We start from the raw sequence: 23,765 nt of genomic DNA, 5'->3' as shown, positions 1-23,765 counted from the left end.
ATGTGCCAAGGTACGAAAATGCACCAGCCAAACAATTTCCGAGAAAAAGCACTTCAAATTTTCCATGCCTGCCTATTAGGTGAAGACATTGACTGCCAAGAGCCCTGTAGTAATGTATCAGTTTCTCGTGATGAAGATTCTGGGTTCAATTCCCATTTGGTTGCCCATGGTTTGCTTTATTAACTCAAGCAACTGTTTATTAAATTTTATTTTACAACTTATTGAAATAAACATGGAATAAAAGTTTATCTCAATTTTTTTGGGGGGGGGATACTCCTCTTTAAAGGTTTCTTTTCATTTTCTAATAATTTTAGAAATATTTGCATATTAAATTACACAGTGTTACTTCTGGCAAAATATTATGTACAGTGAAAAGTATTAATTTTTTTCTTTGAGAAAATGTTCAAGAAACAAAACACAAGAATACTATTCCCAAGCAAACCTTTTATTTACATTTCTCCCAACAAATAAAAATTAATTTTCCCAATAAATAATAAATAAAAAGAACAAAAGTGGGGGCAATATAACGGGAATTGAACACAGAACCTTCGGCACGTGAAACTGATACATTACCTCCTGGCCACAGGGCTACTTGGCAGTTAGACAATGTCTTCCTAGCAACAGTAAACATCATACTCAGGAACATCTTTTGAGTGGCTACAACAATTACATGTCCAATACAATAATTGCATTGTCAGAAGCCTATTATCTTCAAATATTAATTTCCAAGTGAACAGCATATACGAGGCATGCCAGGAAAGTAAAGATATGATGGATATATATCTTAGGGAAAATATGTAAGGCATAAGTTGACAACACTGACAGTAAACTTGATCCTTACTCTTTCCAGTAGCGTTAATTTGCAGTTCTGCGCTAAGTCTCATGAGAGTCACACATGCTGGAAATAGCTGTGGCCATGAAGAATCCTGCCAAATGCTAAGTGTGGGTTGTGATATGGTTTCTCAAAAAGGCGAATTTTGTCCAGTGGACATTCATCGTCAACGAAGGCACGACACCACTTCGTCACATTTTGACGATTCATAATGTTCCCATAAAATGCCGCAATTTGGCCTTATTTTAATATGATTCAATGTAAAAACATATGCCAATGGAGAGTTAATTTTAAAAATCTCTACAAAAATCTTCATTCTCTCAGAAAAAGACAATATTTATATATGGTTTCTAAACTGTTGACATATTTTAGCAATAGATTGATTGGTCAGTTAATTACTTAATTGTAATGGAAGCATGATGGAAGAAAAGTGACAAAGAAGTAGGAATTGAAACTTAGATGAGGTGGTCAGGAGCTTTTTCGGACAGGTAATTTTTATATCAGTATTAAATTTCAAATTACCACCACAGAATACAGAATCAATGACAAAACAGTGCACTGAACTTTTTCTTTTAATTGTGAACATTCCCAGCTTCTTGCACACAGTCTATTATGCTACTGGATGAGAATTATACTAAGTTAAATACATATATGGCACTTCTCTTTTGACCAGGAAATGATTGATCCAACTAAATTTTCTCCAGTCAAATCGTTCAATAAAAATGTTTTTTATTAGTATAATTTCAGCAAAAAGTGAATTTCACTACAGGTCTTAAATCATATTAACCATAAAATAATCTACATTAATTGTGATGCATTCATGCATCATCTCAAAAAAATATCAATGATTATTTTCATTCTGAGCAAAAAAGTCCTAACAGAAGATGTCATTTCACACAATAATACTGAAAGCTTACTTTTAAGTACTTGCACCAGTAAAATACATCAAAACTTCAATAAATATTAGATTAAATTTTATGTATCAAATTTATTTTTTTTTACCAAAAACTACAGAAAACCTTACCCTAGTTCAACCGGGTCATTTGTTTTGCAGTTACAGCTGATGTCTCAAGCATAAAATGTAATACTGGTATACAATGTATATTTTAGGATGGAATTCAGCATTGAAAAACAAAACGTATCTAATATTCTATTGTACACAGGAAAATATAATCTCAATATGTAAAGACTATGTGATCACATGAATGGTTTGTTATGGATGTAAATTGTCAAAGAATATTTCTTGTTGGGACATGAGAAATATTTTTCGTAGCCTTTAGTCGACTCCTTCATTTCTGTGTTTTTTTTAGTGGATTTCTTTGAACTTCTGTCTGGGCCAGTACCTAAACAGCCATCTGCAGTCAATATTTGCCAAATCAGCAGGAACCGTTTGCGAAATATGGTAGTAGTGACGAACAACGTACACATGAAGATTTGATTTTGGTGGTGTGGGTTTCATAACTACCAAATTTTTAGAGAAGACATTTTGAAAGTTTTCTCCACAAACATATTTGCATTTCTTAATAACAAATAGAGAAATTGTGCAAATACTGCATTTCATGTAAAAATATGTACCCTAAAAGTAAAATACATAACATCACTCCAAATATTTAAGATGCAATTTGCCGATATTTGCTATTCTTGCTTTGTAACTGGAGACCTAGACACATGCATATTTCTCTTTTGACTTGAATACGAAATGTGAAATAACATGCTGTAATGTTCATTTTCTTGTTTTTGAAAGCTGTGATGTACATCAAACATGTTTTGTTATGGAATGGTGCAAAATGAACTTCAAAAATGCAAAATAAATTCTTAAACCTGAAATTTAAATTTTATTTACCAACAGAACACTTTCTCAAGTCTGAATTATCCTGAGAGATATGCAAAATCACGGAAAACTGGTTAATTCTGCTGCAGATATTATACACAGGACTAAACTGAATACTCTGAAAGCTACATACATGTGCTATTAGAAAGAAAATTTTATTTTGTGTAATAAGTATAGTTTTTAAATGAAATTTAGGATTATATTCTCCATTTTAACACCAAAATGCAATTTTATACACCACTTTTGATCCAAAAATGTGTCCCTAGTAATTACATATAAATCCGGGCCCTTCCCACAACAAATGGCAATATCTAACATTCCAGCAAATTAATTTGGAACATGCTAATTCCAACTGAACTTGTACTGAAAACAATGAACCTGTTAAAGTTTCTCAACAGTAAAAAAATACAGCTGCATATCCCTGTGTGTGTACTGACATGAGATTCAAAAGAATTTATCAATTGAAACAAGTACACAGACGATATCAAGAAACTTTCACACGTAACTCTCATAACAAAAGAACATGGAATTTTATGTTCAAAAACAAAATTTGAGTTTACTTAGAATAAAATTCAGATATTGCAACTAGACTTTCCTGATTTAATGAGCACAGTGGCAGCAACTTCAGCTGTAGGAAACAACATTATTCTTTTCTCTATCATTTGACAATAATTTACACATTCATATGTATTCCTCTATCAATTTCACATCACAGATATTTTGTTCTGACTATGTAGTTGGAAAATCTACATTCCAAGATAGCTTTTCATCAACTCTCATTATGCTTTTTCATAATTTACTCTAGTAATATCCCATATATCAAAGTCGTCAGTGGTAACAACAAACAGTATTTTTTACAAGAAAGCAATATACTTTTACGATCTGGGTTACTCAGAAGCACCATTTGTGTTCTTATTTATATTATTGCTTATCCTTTTACAACAATTTCAATCCACCTACATCTTGCAATGGTATAAAAAGACTTCTGAAAATGTATAGCTGATTATAACTTTTTGAAATACATCTTTCATTTTCACCAAGAAACCAAAAAGAAGATCCATTTCATGAAGTTCGTAGTTCACAAACTAAAGGTGATCTATTTCATTGAAAAAAAATACATACATGTACACACACTTTTTCCTTGACTCCTTGAATTCATGATTTTATGTATAATTTCAAATTCTTGTAAATATTTGAAACAATGGAAAATCCACACTACACAGAATTCCAGACCCAGTAAAATTCTGCAGTTATATCTGGACTACAGAACCAATTATTTCACAGAATGCACACAATATGCAGCATTTATGTCTCCAATGTAACAGACAGGTGTTCTTGAAGAAAAAGTAACAACAAAAAAGCTACTTTAATACATGCTGTAACCATTTATAACCCTACAAATATCCTGTGGTTTCAGAATCAATATTTTACGCTTATATTACTTTGTGGCATCCATCTAATGTTAATGCCCTGGTTTCAATGTTATGATGTTTTGCATCATCAATGCCTATCAACTGGTACAATGCATACAGTACTGCATTTCAACTTAAGTTCAAAAGCACAGAGTTCTAAAGTTTAATCTTTTCAGGTTCATGTTATTTGAGAATGTGATACTGTAGCAAAGTTGTACAAGGCAATAATGTTTATATTCAGGTAGAAAATGTTAATGCACCAAGTTTAAACTTTATGACAAAAATAGTACTCCACTTCATTAGAACACCTTTCAACTACCCTTAAATGGTCTACTAGATATCGAACCAAACCACATGAACCAAAACTGAGGATAAACATACCAGGATAGTAGCAACCAACGTAACTGATTCAACGACAAAAAATAATATGCATTTTATTTTTTAATGACTTGAACATATTTAAATTAATTAATGTTTTCACAACTGTTTTTAGGTGTGTCACACTGCTGTACATGGTTCTTGAAAGCTTCACCAAGTAACTAACTCATTAAATAAAAATAAAATTTAAAAATTCATCCACAAAGTAATGAATTTAGAAAACAAAAAATCACCATGACTAATCAATCAAGCATTAGAGATCACAGGGAAAAAATCCAGCTATATGATATAAATGTATGCAAATATAGTACAGACAAAAAAAAAGTTCTAGTAATAACTTCGGCATCTTAATGACATAGAACTTTGATCTTTAATGTTATTTCTTCTTAAAGAAATAAAGTTGAGTACAAATTGACTCTACAGCAATTATAGAAGTTCTTCATTGATCAGTAAAATAATTAGAAACTTCAGACAGAAAAAAAAAAAAAAAAAAAGAGTAAGTGGTTTACAGATTAGTGTTTCCTTATTTTGAAAAAAAAATGTAGGAAAAAAATAAATTCAAAAAGGTTAAATCAATGTGTACAAGAAGGAAGAACATTGAAAATTTACCTGATGAGCTAAGCATGATGCAACAAAGACCAACTTTTATCTGTAAATAAAGTGACTTAAAACTGTCATTTGTTGCTTTTCTCTATTTGCAACACTGTAGCTGATAAAGTGGTCGGGAATCTCTATTTTGCCTTCTATTTTATTTAATTAAATAGTGATTCCTGACCATTTTATCAGTTTGTGTTCCCATTTCCTTAGAAAAACTTGCAGGACACACGCATGCTGACATTATGTCGAGAATGAAATACTAAGTGCAGTAATGTCACATGCGTTACGGTTAATGTAGTAATGTACTTGAATTAATAGTGATGTTGAAATCACATGCTAAGACCTCGCAGTATAACTTATCAACTCTTCATAGTGCTTCACAGGCAGAATGTTTTCTGTAGTGTATGCAAACATGGACCGATTACAACTTAAAAATATATTATACACAAAAAAAAAACAAGAACTATGCAATATCCTTAATCACCTCCTCTACCTCCTCCTTTGTGAACATATGAAAAAGATTATCTGGCGTAACCGTAGCAACCTCCACATTTGTTGAATTTAATTTTTCCTCCATAACTTGCTTCAATATCGACAATGCTTCCTTCAGGGCTTCTTTTAACGTCATCGACTGCACAGGAAGAAAGAAAAATCAGTTTATATTTTAAAAAATAGCAAGAATTAGAATTAATGCAATGCAAAGGGTATATAAGACATAATTATTTATTACGAAGAGTTTTTCTTGGGATATCAACCAGGTGGTTTCCGGATAGACATCTGAGCCCTCGAGAGCTAAAGTCACTCTCATCTTCAGAGATTGAAGTACAGATAAGTCACTCTCATCTTCAGATTGAAGTACAGATATATAACAAGTAAGTTTTTTATATATTAGAGGGTGAGGAGTCTGGTGTAGGTGGCAGGCCAATGAGGTGTTGTCTCTCCAATATTCACGCTTCCAGTCGACTATCTCGAGAAAACCTCTTCAATATTCACTACCAGGAAAGCTTCAAGAATCATTTAATTCTTTATTACTTATGGCGTTGTGCAGTGTATTGTAAAAAAAAAAAAAAGGTAAAGTGCTCCCCTGTGCTTAGCGCCACGTCATAAAGGCATATAGGGGGTGTGGGGGTGATGTGATCAGCATCACGCCCCTGACCGCCTTTACCCCCCAGGGTTTCCCCCAGGTACCAATGTTATTCGACGCTGGGTGGGCGCCAGGGCAGCTTCCAATGTTAGAAAAGTTCCCGGATTTGAACCGGCCGGGGATTGAACCCGGGATCTTTAGCATGGCAGTCAGACGTGCTTATAGTTAAATAATAGGGATGGGCCAATATGATTTTTTTCCCCCAACTCCAATATAAAATTGCTGACTTCACTATAGGGTGACCAAAGGAAAAAAACCTTGGATGAAAAGTCCGCGTGCAGTTTTCCCTTCTTCCATTCAGCTCGGGCCATGAGGAAGCATGGTCGACTCTCCCCCTCCCTTCCATGCTGGAGTACGGTGCACAGGAGTCGCAGGTCTGCGCAGGTTTCTTTGATTGTGGTTTCACTATAAGATATCAATGGTCCCAGACTCTAAGCCTGGCACGTGAATGTCCCTTCATCACTTTCAACTCATCCCCATCTTCGTTGATTAGCCAAAAGTGGCACAAAAGTAAAGTAAAATAAACTAAATAAATAAATCAAAACCAATGAATTGCACAAGTGATTCCTTAACCTCCTTCATGACCGTACATACCCAGGTGACAGGGATGGCTTTTGCTTTGAAAAACAAATAGTGTATTTAAATATTTACTTGACAAAACTACAACATAAGAATTATACGTCAATTCCTGAACTACACATTATTTATAGAAATATCAGGGCATTATAATTATTGTCAAAGTTTCCGATACGCTGATACGCTTACATCAGCCAATACCAATGGAGTCACAATGATAAGGATTATTGACACTGGGAGTTCACAACTGCCAAGTAGATAAATGGCTTGTGTATGTGGAAACAAGAGAAATTAATGAATACTACTTAGGTATTGGCCAAAATTGGCATATTAGTGTGTCAGAATTGATTGATTTTGTTTATTTTACTTCACTTTTCTGCCACCTTTGGTTAATTGCAAAGATGAGGATGAAATTGATGAAGGGACACTCACAAAGAGCACCCATGCCCAGGCTGTAATTCGAACACAGGACCCCTGGCACAGTATGCTAACCACTCTGCCACAAAGACCAACTGGTGTGTCAGAAGACTGATGATAATGTAACTGATCTGATATTTTCATAAATTGTCTGTAATTTGGTGCAAAATTTTGACATTTTGTTACTCCTTTTAATGTGAAAAAAAGGAATCATGTCCCCTGGTTTTGAAGTAAATGCCTAAATATACAGGACCTTCTCTACAAAAAATTCCATTGCAATCACTTCATCACATGTATGCATACTCATATGTGAACATAACTTTAGAGAATGAGCAAGATTGAGGGTTGCTCACTTAATGCTCTTGGTTAACAAGTGTGTTGCTTCAATTTTCAACAAAAAATTAGGGCTGAGCCGATGAAAATACATGGGTATCAGAAAATATCGGTTGAATTCTCTACCGATACCAGCCGATACTTTTGCAGGATTATGGTCTTCCACACGGTCTGCAAAAATTCTGCACAACACTTTAGCGGAGTTTAATTATCCTGGAAATTACACAATATTCAAACTTCATTTTTATTTTGCAACATTTTTTAAAGAAAAAATACATTTTGTGATTACACAGCATCTATTTTAACATTCTGATGTAATTCTTGAATATTCTAAAACAAATTTCTTGATAAATTGATACATATAATTGGAGAAGAATATTTACACACCAATATTGATCAATATTTTGAACGAATTTTAATTATTGCAATTTTCAAGTATCTGTATCAGTTCAGCCCTACAAATAATTATTGTTGATCCAATTTTATCACATCAAATTACAAAAGTAGGTAGTAACTTTCACTTGCATATGAATAAATTGAGCGGTTCGGGAGTAAAACTTGATAACCACAAAAGTATGGAACTGAGAACAATGCAAGTGAAAGTTCATGCATTGTATCGTGGTTTATGTATTAGAAAGATGTTCCTGTATGTTTTTGTCAATTACCAGCTACTGAACAGACCATGTTCACTATACATGAGCAACAGGAGACTGCAGCAAATACATCTAATATTATCTCCAAGTTTGAATGGAGTGTGGGTTATTAAGTTTAACTCCAGAGCCACTAAATTATATTGTGTGGCCAACTGCAGATTCTATTGAATCAAGAAGGCTGACAACAACCACCATGAAAGTTGGCCAGGACAGTATTATTCAATATGTGTGATGATCCTCAAATTAGAAAATTAATTTTAGAAGTTCCGTTCTGAAAATGTTATTTTACAGCAATGAACTTAACAATTTTTTTTAGTCAGCCTCCGTGGCGGAGTGGTGGTGTTTTAAGTCCACTATATGCACTGTAAGGCTAATCAGGACTGGACCTACAGTTTAAAGTGGGATCCGAACCACTATGTGCCTCCACCGGGTAGTATGGAACCTGGGACCCCTTGATTACAAGGCAATGGCAGAGTGGTTAGGACATTGAGCTATGACACCATGGGTCACAGGTTCGGAAGCCAGCCTGGGCATGGGTGTTCTTTGCAAGTGTCCCTTCATCAATTTCCTCACATCATCACTCATTCTCATCGTCACGGTTAGCCAAAAGTGGCAGAAGGATGAAGTAAAATAACCAAATCAATAAAAATAAAAAAAAATGCTTAGAATATATTGATACCTTCTGTTAATGAAATTTGGAACATATAAAGTAATTCAGTTTACTACATACAACTCTAATAACCATCTAACCAAATAAACTAGTTGAGAGTGAGACATTCAGAGCAGCAATTAGACCAGCCAAAGAGGAGGGCATCTTCCCCTTTATAAAAAAGTTTTCTTTGGTCAACCCTCATTCATTATACTGCATAAATAAAAGTGAATTAAATCTTAATTAAAACAGCAACTATGAAAATGTGATGTAGGTCACATGTCCCTCGGTCTGAATTTTCTAATTCTTCCTAAATTTGACGTTTATTTTTTCATAGTATAGACTGCATAAGTTATGATTTTCCTTAGCTTATTTGCACGATGTGAACAGTATCCTCACCAGCAATCTAGTAATTTTGGTTCACCTTGTAATCAAGGTGTCCCAGGTTCGATACCTGGTGGAGGCACATTCCACAGTGGTTCGGATCCCACTTTAAACTGTAGGTTCAGTCCCAATTAGTCTTTCTGTGCCTAAAGTAGTCTTAAGTATGGGGTTTTGACTGTAACTTTTGTTGTGTACCAACAATTACGAGATGTTCTAAAAAAAAAGGATAACATCTCTAAAAGTAAAAGTTACCTCATGGCAGCAATCATGGTGAAATGTATTATCTAGGTGGCACAAAGCATTTTCTCTCCCCCTTTTTATAAAGTTAAGAAATGTGTGATCATTGTTCCAGTTTCTTTAAATTCTAAGTAAAGCAGTCACAGCTTATTTTGTATGACCTACCATCCAGTTTATTAGGCTTGCCAAAATTTGAATTCACAAACTCAAATAATTGATTGATTGAGTTGTTGTTTTACGTACACTTTCTGCACAGTAATGCTAATCAAGACTGCACCTACAGCTTAAAGTGGGATCCCAATGACTATGTGTCTTCACCAGGTATCGAACCATGGACCCCTTGATTACAAGGTGACTACGCTATCACCATGCCAGAGGGAAGCCACAAATTCAACTACAAATTAAAATAAGTCTGCCATTGAAATATAGAATATTACAATGGAAAGAAACAGCAGCATGTGTGCTTACCTTATGGTATGCCTCCTGTAGGCTCTGCTGAGCCCCTTCGCTCCCTGAGCCTATAGCTTTTGCATCAAACTGTACAAACGTTCCAGATGGATCCATATGAAACAGCTGAGGGCCTTTCTCGTCACAACCAGCAAAAAGGATTGCCACACCGAAGGGTCTGCTCTGTAAGTGATATAAACATTAATATACAGGTTACCGTATACTACAAAACACACAAATAAGATGTAAAGAGTACTTTCTCTTCCTGAGGCTGAATATCACAACATGCAAAATGTCCCTGTATTTTACATATCTATACGTTCTTTTTAGCGATTGACTTTGGACAAAAACACTATGAAGGATGCACTATATTAAAAATTAAAGTGCACATTCAGGTGTTACCAACTACATTTAAATCTCAAAGTGAAGCATGTGTGTGTATGTAAATTTATTGCTGAAATTAAGAAACAATATTAAAAAAAAAATCTTTCAAAATGTAACGAAAATGTAAGTAACTATTTGGACAGTTGCAGTTTCCAATCTTGGCAAAGACAATTATTTGTTGTATATTTGAGCTTTGTCTGCACTGTGGTCATGCAGTAATATTATGAATACAAATAGCCTGCAGCATAATTCAAACAACTTTACAAAATTTACACCAAAGTACATTGTATGCATTATAAAAATATATTCAAATCATATTACAATAACAATTCATCCAAAAAAAAAAATATGTAACCTCCCTGAAAATAAAAATACTGTTGAGAATGATCAAGATAGCCACACACACAGTCAGTTAAGACATTCACAAATTTGAACACCTAGTTGCCATGTACCTGAAGTAAGAAGGTGGACATATGTTGCGATATGATGTTAGAATGAATGAATTTTTTTATGTGTGGGCACATATGGCTATTTTGCACCCTTTAGTGCATATGGGGAAAATCCCATAACCTAATTCTTACCTGAGAGTTAAAAAAGATGTGCAAAAACCCCTTGAGAAAAGTTAAAAGTGCAGGTTGTAAAGGAACATACACAATATATTAAAAAGGTAATAGGCCAGTCAACAAGGGATGCTTTTGGAGTCCAATAAGGAAAAAAATCATGGAAAGCTGGAACCAATTTTATTGTCTTCCTAAAAGGTTTCTTAACAACATATTAATTTTGCACCCCTGTACCACCCCGGATTTGGCAGCCATCTTGGAGAAATGACACCCAAAATCATTTTTTTGTAAATATCTCGCTTGGAACGCTTTTTACAGCAAAAGAGGTTATGACAAAAAAATTTACATAAAGTTCTCTACAAAAAATGTTCTGTGCATTTTTCTTCTAGGAAGAACCATTAGGGTGCTAGAGGAGCAACGAATTTTACTTTTTTTCCCCCCGTTCCTTTTTGCAAGAGCAAAAGACAAGGAAACGTTTTTGCGAGGTAACTTGAGGGCTTATTTCTTATTAAAATACCTATTCTAAATGTTCTAAGGACGATCCATGAAAATATATTTTCAATTGGTAATATATGTATATTAGTTAAACAATAATTTTGTAATATTAATATAAAACAAATGTAAGTATTTCTCCTACTATTACTCGTAGAAACCAAACCATCCAGTGTCTTCTACCAGCAAGAATTCTTGTAAGTACATATGAACAAGATCATCACAGTTATCGTGAGCTTTCCGATCAAAGTGAAAGCGAAAGGCCACAATATACACACAGGGATTTCAAACCGAAGTGATGGCATCGCTCTATTTAGTCTAATGGGTAAAAAAAAAAGAAAAAAAAACCCGTGCATGAGCGAACAACAGACGAGGTGCTACAAGGCACGGTATTGAGAATACGGCCCAGTTGGGGCGACAAGTGCCGTGCCGCTTCAGTTGGAAAAGTTGCCTTTATTTCTTAAGATTGATTTCCAAGAGACATGTGCCACTTCCGTCAGAAAGCTCCCTACCTCTTCTATACTCTGTCCCGGGAATCTCTGGAGCAAGCTAACAAAAACAAGTGTCTGTGCAAGTAGTAACTTGAGAAGACTTGAGCAATGAACGCATGAGAGGGAACTGGATTGCGTGGCAGGGAAAAATCGACTGTGGCTACTAACCATTTACAGAAGCATGTATTGGTTCGCTCCACCCACTTGCTTTCTCCCCTTCTCTACTGCTAGGCCCTGCTCCAGTTTCCAGGGACAGCAAGAGTATAGAACAGTTCCAGATTTTGAACACGTTAAGTATTGCAATGTTCACAGATCATTGAACACTTCAGCCCAATTTTCCTACAGCTACAAGTTCCCTTGTGCAACCTTTAAGGCATTTACAGGATATCCTGTGAAGAAGCTCCGGCGGCGCAGCTTCTTTGTCTGTTCTGATGCTTTCAGAGTGGTACAAAGAGGATCATAAAGAGAGGGCTTCTTGGTTTTCCCCACCCCTGCCTCATCAGCTACAACTGGTACGGGGCAAGTCTGTAGTTCTTAACGTGTTGTCTGATTTGATCTTGGGATTTTCTAGAAAAATACTATTTTAAATAAAATCTCTAGATACACCACGTCTCTGATTTTCGCTTCAGAAGTGACAGCTCCAGTGATTAACTCTTGATTCGTACAAACTTGACATTCATCAAATACTCGACATTGAAGACATTCCAATGTCATGAGCATCGGAAGGATTGGTGTTCTTAATCCCTGTTACTCCTGTAATCACTGACTTTATAATAAATAATAATAATAATAACACGTGGCTCTACAGCCCGTAAGGGCATTTGGCCTATCTCCCAACTGCCAATCTCCCTCCCACCCTCAGTTGTTATAGGAGATATCCGTGACCAGGTTACGCTACTCATTCGTAGTTCTCCAATTTCCTCATGACGGTTGGTTGCCACCGGTCCTATACACAGGCCGAAAACCCAGAGACTGAACCCATGCTGTCCTGCAGTCGGAGTCCAAAGCACATGGCCTTAGACCGCACGGCCACAGAGGAGGACAACCATTCACTTTACAACATCAAAATCATGGAATGGTGGTCGAGATGAGAATCATTGATAAATAACTGAAAGTCTTCCTAATCACTTGACTTTTGTGCATCGACGAACAGCTCATCTATTTTATCTGTAAACTAGTAGGCATGCCAAAAATCCACTTAGTCAGTCATTCCTCTGCCATCCCCCACAACTCTTCATGCCCACTTTATGCACAGATAGGATAATCGGGATTGGAGCTACAGTTTAAGGTGGGCTGCAAACCACTGTGCAATGTGCCTCAACCAGGTATCAGAACCCGGGATCACTTGATTACAAGGGCGTTTCATTGTGAAATGACCTTTTTAGACAAAGTCAACATGTTCCTTTGGAATAATCTTCTCTTTCAGACAAAACATTACCTCCTGCACATAGGTGTCGCTAAACTATTTCCCATAAAATACTGCATGCAATGATAAAAGGACTTGAACCCATAAATGACATTCTGTAAGACAGAACAAATGTAATAAGTCCAGTTTTACTGAAGAGGAAAAACTACAAAACATAATGTAAGAGATGTTTCCGTGAGTTCCGCACTTGCCAAATGGGGCAAAAAAAAAAAACTTTCTCGCTCATCTAGCACCCAAACAGCGCACCCTAGAAGAAAAATGAACAGAACCTTTTCTGTAGAGAAATTTTCGTCATAACCTTGTTTGCTGTAAAATAATTTCCAAGTAAGATATTTCCAAAAAACTGATTTTGGGCGCCATTTTTCCAAGATGTCAGGGTGGTACAGGGATGCAAAATTAATATATTGTTAAGAACCCTTTTGGCAAGATAATAAAATTTGTTCCAGCTTTTCCTGATTTTTTTCCTTATTGAACCCCCTTGTTGACTGGCCCATAAGGAAATACTAAAACTTCCTTTATGTACCTCTCACAACAAGGTTTGCTTACCTTGTACACCATGCACTTAGGACACAGATTATTGGAGACTCCTGTGAGCAGTTTTTATATGCTTTACAACATTATTCTTCACTGGATGAAACAATCTGTAAACATGGAAGAAAACAGAAATGTACTCACCATGGCACTGCCATCATCATCCGAGTCTCCAAACTGTATAGCCAAATTGGAGACTGCCTGAGCAACAGATTCTACAGTCATCTTTTCATTGTAGATGAACCAATGATTCTGGCATTCAATTCTTGCCCTATCCAACATTGTTCGTGAATCAGCCATCAGTCCACTGACCGCACAACCTGAATGTTGCAAACCATATTAAATAAATTTGTATTGTTACTGTTAACATAAACATCAAAGACATGGAAGCCAGAGCCTAAAGCTATTTCTCTAACACTGTTAATGATGGCCATATGTGGAATCTTACAACTGCGACTTACTGGAAGTACTAAATTCTGATCAAACTGAAAATGTGATCTAATTTAAGTGATATCTATACCATGTTTGTTGCAACCTGTAACTTTTCCCACACTAGCGATCGATCAACAGTTTCGATGCCAATTAGAAACTACGAACAAGTTGTCTGCTAGGCAGCAAGGAGTGAATGGAAGGCAGAAGGGAGGTGCTCACGCAGGTGTTGTTTGTGTCTGCAAGAAGCTTGTTTTATAAGTGTGGTGTAGAATTTGTACATCCCTGCGTCTCTTATGTGCAACCTGACCTTGCCTTCCTCAAACCCAAGCTCGGCTGGGTTCACTCTATCTACAGCTGCAATGCCGCCTGGTTTCTGGTAGAAATGCCAACAATCGACAAGTGTGGGAAATGAGACAGGATGTACCAAATGCGGTATACTTCATGAAACACCTTAGGGATAGTAACCCTTTCCCTACCAAGTTAGAATTCAACATATTATCTTTGCAGACCAACTTAGTAATATTGTTTGTATAGCATGTCAGGAAAATACATTTTGTTACAAAATCGATTTAAAATTCATCATAAAATATAAAAAAATAACATGTACAAATACACATCTAGACATGATTTGAGTTTTTATAAATAAGCGCACCTCTTGCACAGATAAACTAATTGGAATTGGACCCACAGTTTAAAGTGGAATCCGAACCATTGTGGAATGTGCCAGCACTGGGGACCAAAGCCGGGAACTCTTGATTACAAGTTGATGGTGTTACCACTATGCCATCGGGGATCTAGACATGACTGATTGACTAATGGCCGTGTGCACGAACGAAGATCAAATTTTAAACTCGGATTGGGAAAGGAAAGAATCACTGGAAAATTTCATTGCACGAAGACGGTTCAACACTTGAACGCGATCTAGGAACATCAAAACGAGTTTATCTTCTGATCGGCCATTTGCAACCGTTTTGGTGTCTGATCCTGGTTCACGATACTGACGCTTCGACTGCAGGCAGTTGTTTTTGAATATAAAAAGAGTGGAAAGTGATATCGAGGGCGTGCAAATGCTAGAGATGTTGGATGTACAATGCTGATAATTCGAGAAATGTGTAAACTAAAAACTGCCAAAATAATAATAATAATTTGTGGTTCTGTGGTGCAAAGTCGAAATGTTTCTAAATACTGTACTTTCTATCCCAGACACAAAACTTGTGCAAGTGCAAGGTAAATTAGAACAGAGCAATGTTACGATATTGCTACATGGTGTTGGAAATATGATTGTATAAATTTACAAAAATACATGTTACTGGCTATTTACACGACAATAAAAATATATAAGAATTAAGAAATGAAAAAAATACTTACCACAATACAGTAATAATAAGAATAAAATATCTTTATTGAGCAAGCGAGGTTCAGCATACGCTGTTCTCTCACAAATGCATTTTGTAAGGCATTGAAGTCCTGTAGAAGAAGGTTCCGTGCTTTCTCCTTATCCTTTTTGTCTTGTGCCGTCAGTTCTTTTTTAAGATTATTATTTCTTTACACCCTACTACATCCGTGTACTCGTCGACAAGGTTGATCAGTACATTTCTCAAATTCAGATAAATTTGCGGCCCGAATTACTTTCTTCTCCTACACGTTGATACTTTAACACATCACACTACTCGGTGGGGTTCCTGATTGTCATTTGTTTTAGCCAACCAATCAGGTATAGCCTTACAAATTAATCTCGGATCATTTGAACGGAATCTCGTGAACGTCGTTTTTCATTGGTGCAATGCAAATCTTGAAACCAAGTTCATTTAGAGTGGATTGAAATTGATCTCGTTCATCTGAACTTCGAAATAATCGGTGTTTGTGATCGCGGCCATTAGTTCATTTTACTTCCTATTTCTGCCACCTTTGGCTAATTGGGAAGATGAAGATGAAAGGTGATAAGATGAGATGGATGAAGGAACAAACACATAGCAACGACACAATACAAGTCTCCCAGAGGATTATACTGTCTGTGAGTCCAGATGACACAGCCTTGCTAGTCTGCCAAATGCAGTCCCGTGTGGACTACATAGAATAGAACTTGGCGACACTTTGGTGTCTTTACAAGGGTCTTACTGCCAGTCTCCGGACTCTGTACTCCGAAACAAACATCTTAGTGCTAACCATCAGAAGCGTACACAGTTCATCAGTAGTAACATGCACTAACAAAGGAGATGTGCATAGTGAGTCCAAAAAAAAAGAACAGACTTTGGTCATAGCATTCAAACCATGTTCGTAGGGAATTCCTGTAAATGGTACTCTCTAGTGGCAACCTTCAGAAGCACACTGTTGCCTGCCACATCATGTTACGCTCACCAGTAGCCTGGTTAGAGCCACCGAAGTAAACATGTGCAGTAACCTCTCGCCGCATTCGCTTCACGGTGGGGATGAAATACCTAGTGGAGGGCGTTGTTTGCCTGAAATTTTGCTTCAAGCTGGGGAAATCTTTCGGTGAAACATGCCAAATGCTTTAGAAAGCCATTGGGAAGGGCTGTCTGAGCCGATTGCAGTGCCATGAGTGGTTTCGGTGTTTCAAATAAGGCAGAACATCGATCGAGGAAGATTCAAGATCCGGATGACCTTCGTAATCAACTAACAATGAATACATCGATGCTGTTTGGTCAATTATTCGAGCAAATTGTTGTTTGACTGTCAGAGAGGTTGCTGAGAAGTCGACATCAACATAAGGTCATTTCATGCAATTTTGACTGAAAAACTTGACATGCATCGTGTTGCTGCTAAACTCCCCTGTTGACCGGGGACAAGAAAGATAAAGATGTTCACATCAGTCAAGAAATGCTTGATCATGCCAATACTGATGAAAACTTCGTGAAAAACATCGTAACAAGAGATGAAACGAGGATTTATGGCTACGACGTGGAAACCAAGGTGCACCTGTCGCAGTGGGTAGGGTAATATTCACATCGACCGTAGAAAGTGCACATGAGTCGATCAAACATGAAGGTGGTGATGATTTTTCTTTTTGACTCACAAGGCACAAATTGCATCATCAATTTGTTCCTCCTGGTGAGACATTGAACAAGGAACAAGGAGTTATAAGTTGTAGTTTTAATGCATTTGATGGATGCTGTGTGCAGAAAAAGGCCTAAGCTTTGGAAAAACAATTGTTGGGTGTTGCAACATGACAACGTGCCAAGTCATGATTTTTATTTGCAATGTTTGTAAAACTGTTATTGAAAAAGCTGTTGGCCAATTTTTGCCTGCTCATGGGACAACCATCATGCCACACCCACCTTACTCTCCAGACTTGGTCAAAGTGGACTTTTTTATATTTCCCCAGTAGAAGAAAACCTTGAAAGGGGTTTGTTTTGAAAGTGTAGACAAAATTCATCAGAACGCAACAACATAGATGAGAGTTACGTATTCCCAACAAAGCATTCCAGGAGGCAACTGAACTGTGGCAGAAATGACAAGAGCATTGCATTGGAAGCATGGGGAATACTTCGAAGGGGACAAGCATGTGTAATGTAACTGCAGTAATAAAGTTTGTATAGCAAAAGTCTGGTCTTTTTTAACAGGCCACATATACCTGTTCTTTTCAGTGACTACTTTAGCAACAATTTCTTGGGTGAACATACAAGAAAAAAAATCAGCTTTATTGTCAGCAGGAGCCACATAAAAGAGTCTCTAATTAATTTTTGAAACTTTGCCGTCAAAATCATGAAATATGGGTAAAAAGTATTACTGTGACCACTTGAAAGCTTTCTCAGTACGAGGGTGGCTTAAACCAATACTACAGTCTATATACAGAACACCATTGCAATTACTTACCAATATGTTTGTCCACTTCAACAATTTTCTCTATTGTAGAAGGCACCATCAGACTTGACGTGATGCGTTTTTCAACAGCCAAAACTACACCCTCAGAAGTGCATATTCCAATGGCTGTTGAACCTAGCTTTATGGCTTCGATTGCATATTCGACCTACATACAAATATAAGTTTTATTAGCCAAAAAGGTAAACATAAAAGTGTGATTACAATTAGTACTGAACAGGTCAAAAAAAAAAGTTCTCATTATATCAATGAATACAGATTCTTTTCCAGCAAAACTGCAAATGCAGTATCAAAGGTCAAAACTCCTTGTTAATCACTTCAACATTTTATTAACCCTCCATGTAAAGTACTCTATTAATTTAAACTTGCCAAAGTTTATCCATAAAACATGTAAATTATTATCTATTGAAGTTGAAGTTCAATTTTAAAGCCCACTTTTAACGCTATTTAATTTCTTAGTATTACTAAGTGACTTACTTGAAACAATCTGCCTTCTGGAGAGAATGTGTTTACACCTCTATCATATTCTGAGCGAGTGAGGAACATCTAAAAAAAAAAAAAAATTGTCAAGCAATAAATGGGTATTTTTAAACCATGAAAAATAAATTTAACATTAAAAATACAAATAACACAATGTCCTTCATATTTGTTTTTAGTGCACAGGCATTTTGACATTGTTCGATTTCTAACTCTGTCTATTAACACTCAGTCTTGGTGATTATCTACTGTGCCTTTTCTGGAAAACAATTTGTAACTTTCGTATACTCCTGTATTGTTCTATGTTTGCAACAGGGAGGATAAAATATTTTTTTATTACTTAAATAGATATTTTTTAAAAACATTTTTCAAATTGCTGGTATGGTTTTTGGCACCATACATGTAGGTATGTTATTTTAATAGAAAGGCCTTTTTCTAGTAAACGGCTCTAAAATATTTTAATTAATTAAAAAAATAGTTTAATTAAAGCAAATAATTGAGAGAAGTGGAAGAATAGATGAGGAGGTAAACATATGAGGACAAATGGGTGGTGGACTCTACCAAAGTGTTCAAAGAGTAATATGGAACAGTGAAGTACCTATGAAATGGAAGAAAGTAATATACAATGCATACTATGTGCCAATAATTATTTATGGAGCAGAGACTTGGACAATGACAAAGAGACAAAAGAAAGATGCAGGCAGTGGAGATGACATTTTTAAGGAGTATATTGGGGAAGACTAGAAGGAATGAGGAGATACGACAGACAGTGGGGGTAGTGAAGCTTCAGGATGGAATAGATTAGGCACACATGAAGAGGATGGGTGCAGAAACATTGCCAGTAAGACCTTACAATGCACATGGAGTGGGAGTAAGGTCGAAGGCGAGATCAAGATGTCGGTGGGAAGAGCAGATAGGGGAGAGTGTTAGGGAAGAGGAGAAAATTGGAACACCGTGGAAAGGGAGGAGTGGTGGAAGACCAGAAGAAAATGGGGCTAGAATTTACAATACCGGACCCTTCTATAATTTTCATAATATTAATTATACTCACAAAATACTTAGTCGCTGTGGTTCTTCTAAGGTTAAGATGTTGCGGTCAAGTACAAAAATTGATCATTAACGTGTACAAGTTGCTAAATAACGTTCTTGATTTTCACAATTATTCTTGGTATACAAGAACAGAAACCATCTTTGTTGACATGAACAATTGACGTTCGTGATGAGTTAAGCTGTCTACAGCATTGCAACACTGTTCATTTCATACTTGGAGAGCATGGATCATGCGCATCGTGAGAGCATGGCGGACGGTGATAGTAAAAAAGTTGTTAACGTGGTACAGATCATGATATGGAGTATGGATGAGGATGGTGTTGGCCTAATTAAGAAACTGATGGATTTCGGTGTCTTGCCCAAAGAAGATGTTTACAAGTGTCCACGCGAGCATGTTTTAAACTTAAACAAGGAATGCGTCAAGGATGAAGAAGAGGAGGACAGTGACAGTGTGATGAGGAGGGAGAAGACCATGTAGAATGTGGAATGCTTTGACAACTTTGCATTGAATTTTTCAAAAATGGCATCTTTTGTAACTAACGTTTGCTGTGATAGTACTACAAAAGTACGATTTCTTGAGGTCGTTGATCGCAATTACCCGAGAAACCATTGACGAATAGCCCAGGAACCGTTCACGGTAAGGTTAGGTTAGGTTTGGAAATTTGGCGGTCACATGTAGAAAGGAAAGTAATTTTTCTGCAGGTACATAATAGAAACAACGGCATAATGTTGTCGCTTTGCACAAAATGCAAGTTTATTATATCAAAATTGCTTATTTCTTGTTGTGCAGCATTCTACGGTGAGAAAATACCTCCACGAACTTTCAAAATGCTACAGAAACTCATTTCCGTAAGTAGTTTCTTCTGTAAAAATGAAGAAATATGTCTCCGATATAACAGACATTTACTGAAAAATGTTCCGCTATGCCTATAAGATAAGTACAAATGTAAATAATTCAGAAATAAAAGAGTTAAATGTGTTTTCACTATATCTAACTGGTACCAAAGTTATTTATGTTGAAAAAAACAACTTGAAAATTACCTTACGCAGTTATCATGGACAAGATATTCTCAGTCGACAAGCGACAGTTAATATCGAAGAAGCCTGGGAAGGAATGTAGGAGTAAATCGGAACCTTGGTAGAATGCATTTAACGCCTACCCACAAAAGGGTACTACTTTACTATACCGGAGACACCTATCAATGATTTATTTCACAATTTTTTACATTGCTAATGTACTGTACAGCATTGCAGAACATTTCTTTAGGTGAAATAATGAATTTCCAACGAAAATAATGTATATTTCTTACATTAACGAGTACTTACTGTTGTTCCTATTTCCCACAAACCATCCACGGGTAGCCCCAAAAAACATTGACGTTAGCCCAAAAATTCACGATAGCCCCACGAACCATCAAGTGGATGAGGTATGCCTACTAGGTTAGGTTAGGCCTGTTAGGTTAGGTTAAATTAGCACTCTTTTCGATCACTCCTCTCTCGTGCAGAAAGCAAATGGCAATACCACGTCGGAAATAGATTTCCGTAGAAAACCACATGCATTCGCATTAAAATGGATCAAAACTACATTCCCGAACATCAACAACGCTACAGAAAATGATTTGCGTAAGTACTTTCTCCTGTAAATTTGAAGAAATCCGTCTCCGGTATAGTAAAGTGTTAACAAAACTATTTACGGAAATGAGTTTCTGTAGTATTTTGCAAGTTCTTGGAGGTATTTTCTCACCGTAGAATGCTGCACAACAATAAATAAGCACTTTTGATATAATAAACTTGCATTTTGTGCAATGCGACAACATTATGCCATTGTTTCCATTATGTACCTGCAGATGGCGCGAGCGTCGAAAGTCATGTGGTCTCGCCAGTGTTTCCAAACGTGCCTTTTTTTGACCAGATTTTTTTTTTAACTATGCTTACCTAACCTTGCTGGAAATGGTTCGTGGGGCTATCGTGAAGGGTTTTTGAGGCTATCGCGAATGGTTTTTGGGGCCGTCGTGAATGGTTTTTGGGGCTATCCGTCCATGGTTTGTGGGGGCTATCGTGAATGGTTTTTGGGGATATCGGTCAATGGTTTGTGATGACCTAATGAACACGAAAGTAGATATTTTTCGGTTAAGAAGGTTGAAACACTGCATACCCCACTCCAAAGCGACAAAACACAAGCACGACGTGCGATGATCCACAGCTGTGCGCGCCATATTGTATGTTCCGCAACGGAAGAAAGGACCCAAAAGAATTACTCGTAATGTGAAAAATCGAAGTTATTTTCGTGTAAAAAGCATAATGGCACCTTCAACTATGATCCGCAATACACAATTGGTAAGTACGAACCATTTAAAACTGAAAATATTCGATAGAAATGTGTCTCCGATATAACAGACAATTACCCAAATCTTAAGTAATCGCTAAAACTCCGCAGCATGTGTTAACAGACGTACATCGAAATCGAACCATGTAAAAATTGCATTCGTAGCATGATGAAATCGCAATAAAACAAAAGGAACTTGGGCCTATATTTATTCCACATAATCTTTTATATTATTTTTTTTTGTTTGTTTGTTAAAATCAAGTGAACTTGGACAGGTTCGACAAAGCAACTAAGACAAATTTCGATAACCATGTAAATATTCTCCAGCGCATTACATCAGCTACAAAATATACAGCAAACATGACTTTCATTATTGGAATGCTTTTTAGTTTGTGACAATCATAATCACTGAATTATTAGGCATTCATGTTGACAATACCGGCACGATTTCTGTGTATTTACTACCTTTATTCGGCACTATATAAAAAATCACGTCAACAAAAATAATTTTGACTTACCTTTATTTTACCTTAGTATCACAAAACAAAAAAATATCACGAAATGTAACTTGAGATTAATGCCTGTAAGCACATGTACTGCCAAAGAATTTTGCTGACACTCGATCAGTTTTCGGCTAGTCACCGGAAGTAATAATAACGGAAGTTCAAGGATTTAGAAATTGAAAACATAACAAAATTCGAAAGACTATTTCAATTACAATATTATCCTAGTAAAATTAATAAAATGTATAATCTTATTTTCTCACTGATTAAGAAAACTAGAAAATAAGGAAAAGGCACTGTTGGCAAAATATAATAGTCTTTCTGTTCATGCTTGTGTAAGCGCGCTACAGCAAAATAATGGAGGCAGGAGTAAAGGAGCGTAATGTGACAAAATTGACAGAACACGTAAAAAATAATGATTGGAAGATTGTTTTGGAAATACTGAAAGACATGTCATCCAAATTAATGCACGATGGCGAACGGTATATTTTAGAAATTCGAAACTAGACTAATATTAAAATTCACTATTTAAGTGCAAGTGTAAATTATAAGAGCTAATGTTTCCATACACACAGTAGGATGCAATATGTTTTGTTACTTTATTCATTTTTCTCAGGATGCATTTTTTATATCCCCTGTTTGATGCTACTTGTACCCTAGTGGCATGTCCAGGGATTTTGTAAAGTGTGGTAGTATATATATATATATATATATATATTTTAAAGACCTATACTACATTTTACTAGCCTTTCATATTTTTTCCGCTGAGGCAATGAGGGTGAGGTTAGAGCTCACATTTGCTGTGGATGTTTACTGAAGTTCACTCTATACTACTCTATGAAATAATTCAACCATATCCGTACACTCTTAATTTGCTACTTTGAAAATGTTTCGTGTGACTGATTTTCAAAAGGTTTGTAGGAGGATGAAGAAAACTTTTTAGTTTCGAAATGAGTGCAAATTAATGTTTGAACATTGTACTGGAGGCACATAGTGGTTCGGATCCCACTTTAAACTGTAGGTCTAGCCCTGATTAGCCTTACTGTGCATAAAGTGGACTTAAAACACCAATTCAATCAATTAAATGAAATAAATTGTAGAATGTGTACAAGTTGGTTTGATGTCATTGGAAATGGTAGTTGTAGAGAAAATTCGGTAAATGTTTGGTATATCGGAACAAACAAACATAAGCAATTAGTTTGGGAGTCTAATATACTTTACTGGAATAATATCGAAAACATACACAAAGAACAGACGGTAAATTTCTAGTATCGGACAAACATATTTCTTCAAATTTACAGGAGAAATTACATACCGAATGCAGTTTCTTTATAGTTGTGAAAGTTCGGGGAAGTGTTTTCTC

The 23,765-nt window shown here is 36.2% G+C and overlaps 2 protein-coding genes across 3 annotated transcripts in view; one reads left to right on the top strand and one right to left on the bottom strand.

Annotated features, from left to right (window-relative positions):
- The window catches only part of Prosalpha5 (proteasome alpha5 subunit), a 29,506-nt gene extending 6,935 nt beyond the window's left edge, over window positions 1-22,571 (bottom strand). The window contains exons 1-6 of one of the 2 annotated variants that reach the window (XM_083131906.1): window positions 22,418-22,571; window positions 18,524-18,592; window positions 18,041-18,194; window positions 13,919-14,094; window positions 9,912-10,073; window positions 5,535-5,681 (exon numbers count right to left, since the gene is read on the bottom strand). In XM_083131906.1, coding sequence (XP_082988032.1) covers window positions 5,535-5,681; window positions 9,912-10,073; window positions 13,919-14,094; window positions 18,041-18,194; window positions 18,524-18,592 — 708 coding nt within the window. In that variant the 5' untranslated portion in view covers window positions 22,418-22,571. Of the gene's footprint in view, window positions 1-4,487; window positions 5,682-9,911; window positions 10,074-13,918; window positions 14,095-18,040; window positions 18,195-18,523; window positions 18,593-22,417 lie in introns of those variants that run through there. The other variant, XM_083131914.1, reaches the window with a different exon arrangement.
- A 142-nt stretch (window positions 22,572-22,713) lies between these two features.
- The window catches only part of LOC145995293 (ataxin-10), an 83,936-nt gene continuing 82,884 nt past the window's right edge, over window positions 22,714-23,765 (top strand). Inside the window, exon 1 of the mRNA XM_083131894.1 lies at window positions 22,714-22,884. Within this exon, the coding sequence (XP_082988020.1) occupies window positions 22,760-22,884 (125 nt within the window). The 5' untranslated portion in view covers window positions 22,714-22,759. The remainder of the gene's footprint in view (window positions 22,885-23,765) is intronic.

This window comes from Lepisma saccharinum, chromosome 1 (assembly GCF_977018435.1).
Source record: "Lepisma saccharinum chromosome 1, izLepSacc3.1, whole genome shotgun sequence".
Classification (NCBI taxonomy): Eukaryota; Metazoa; Arthropoda; class Insecta; order Zygentoma; family Lepismatidae; genus Lepisma; species Lepisma saccharinum.
This window is presented reverse-complemented; position numbering and strand designations above follow the sequence as displayed.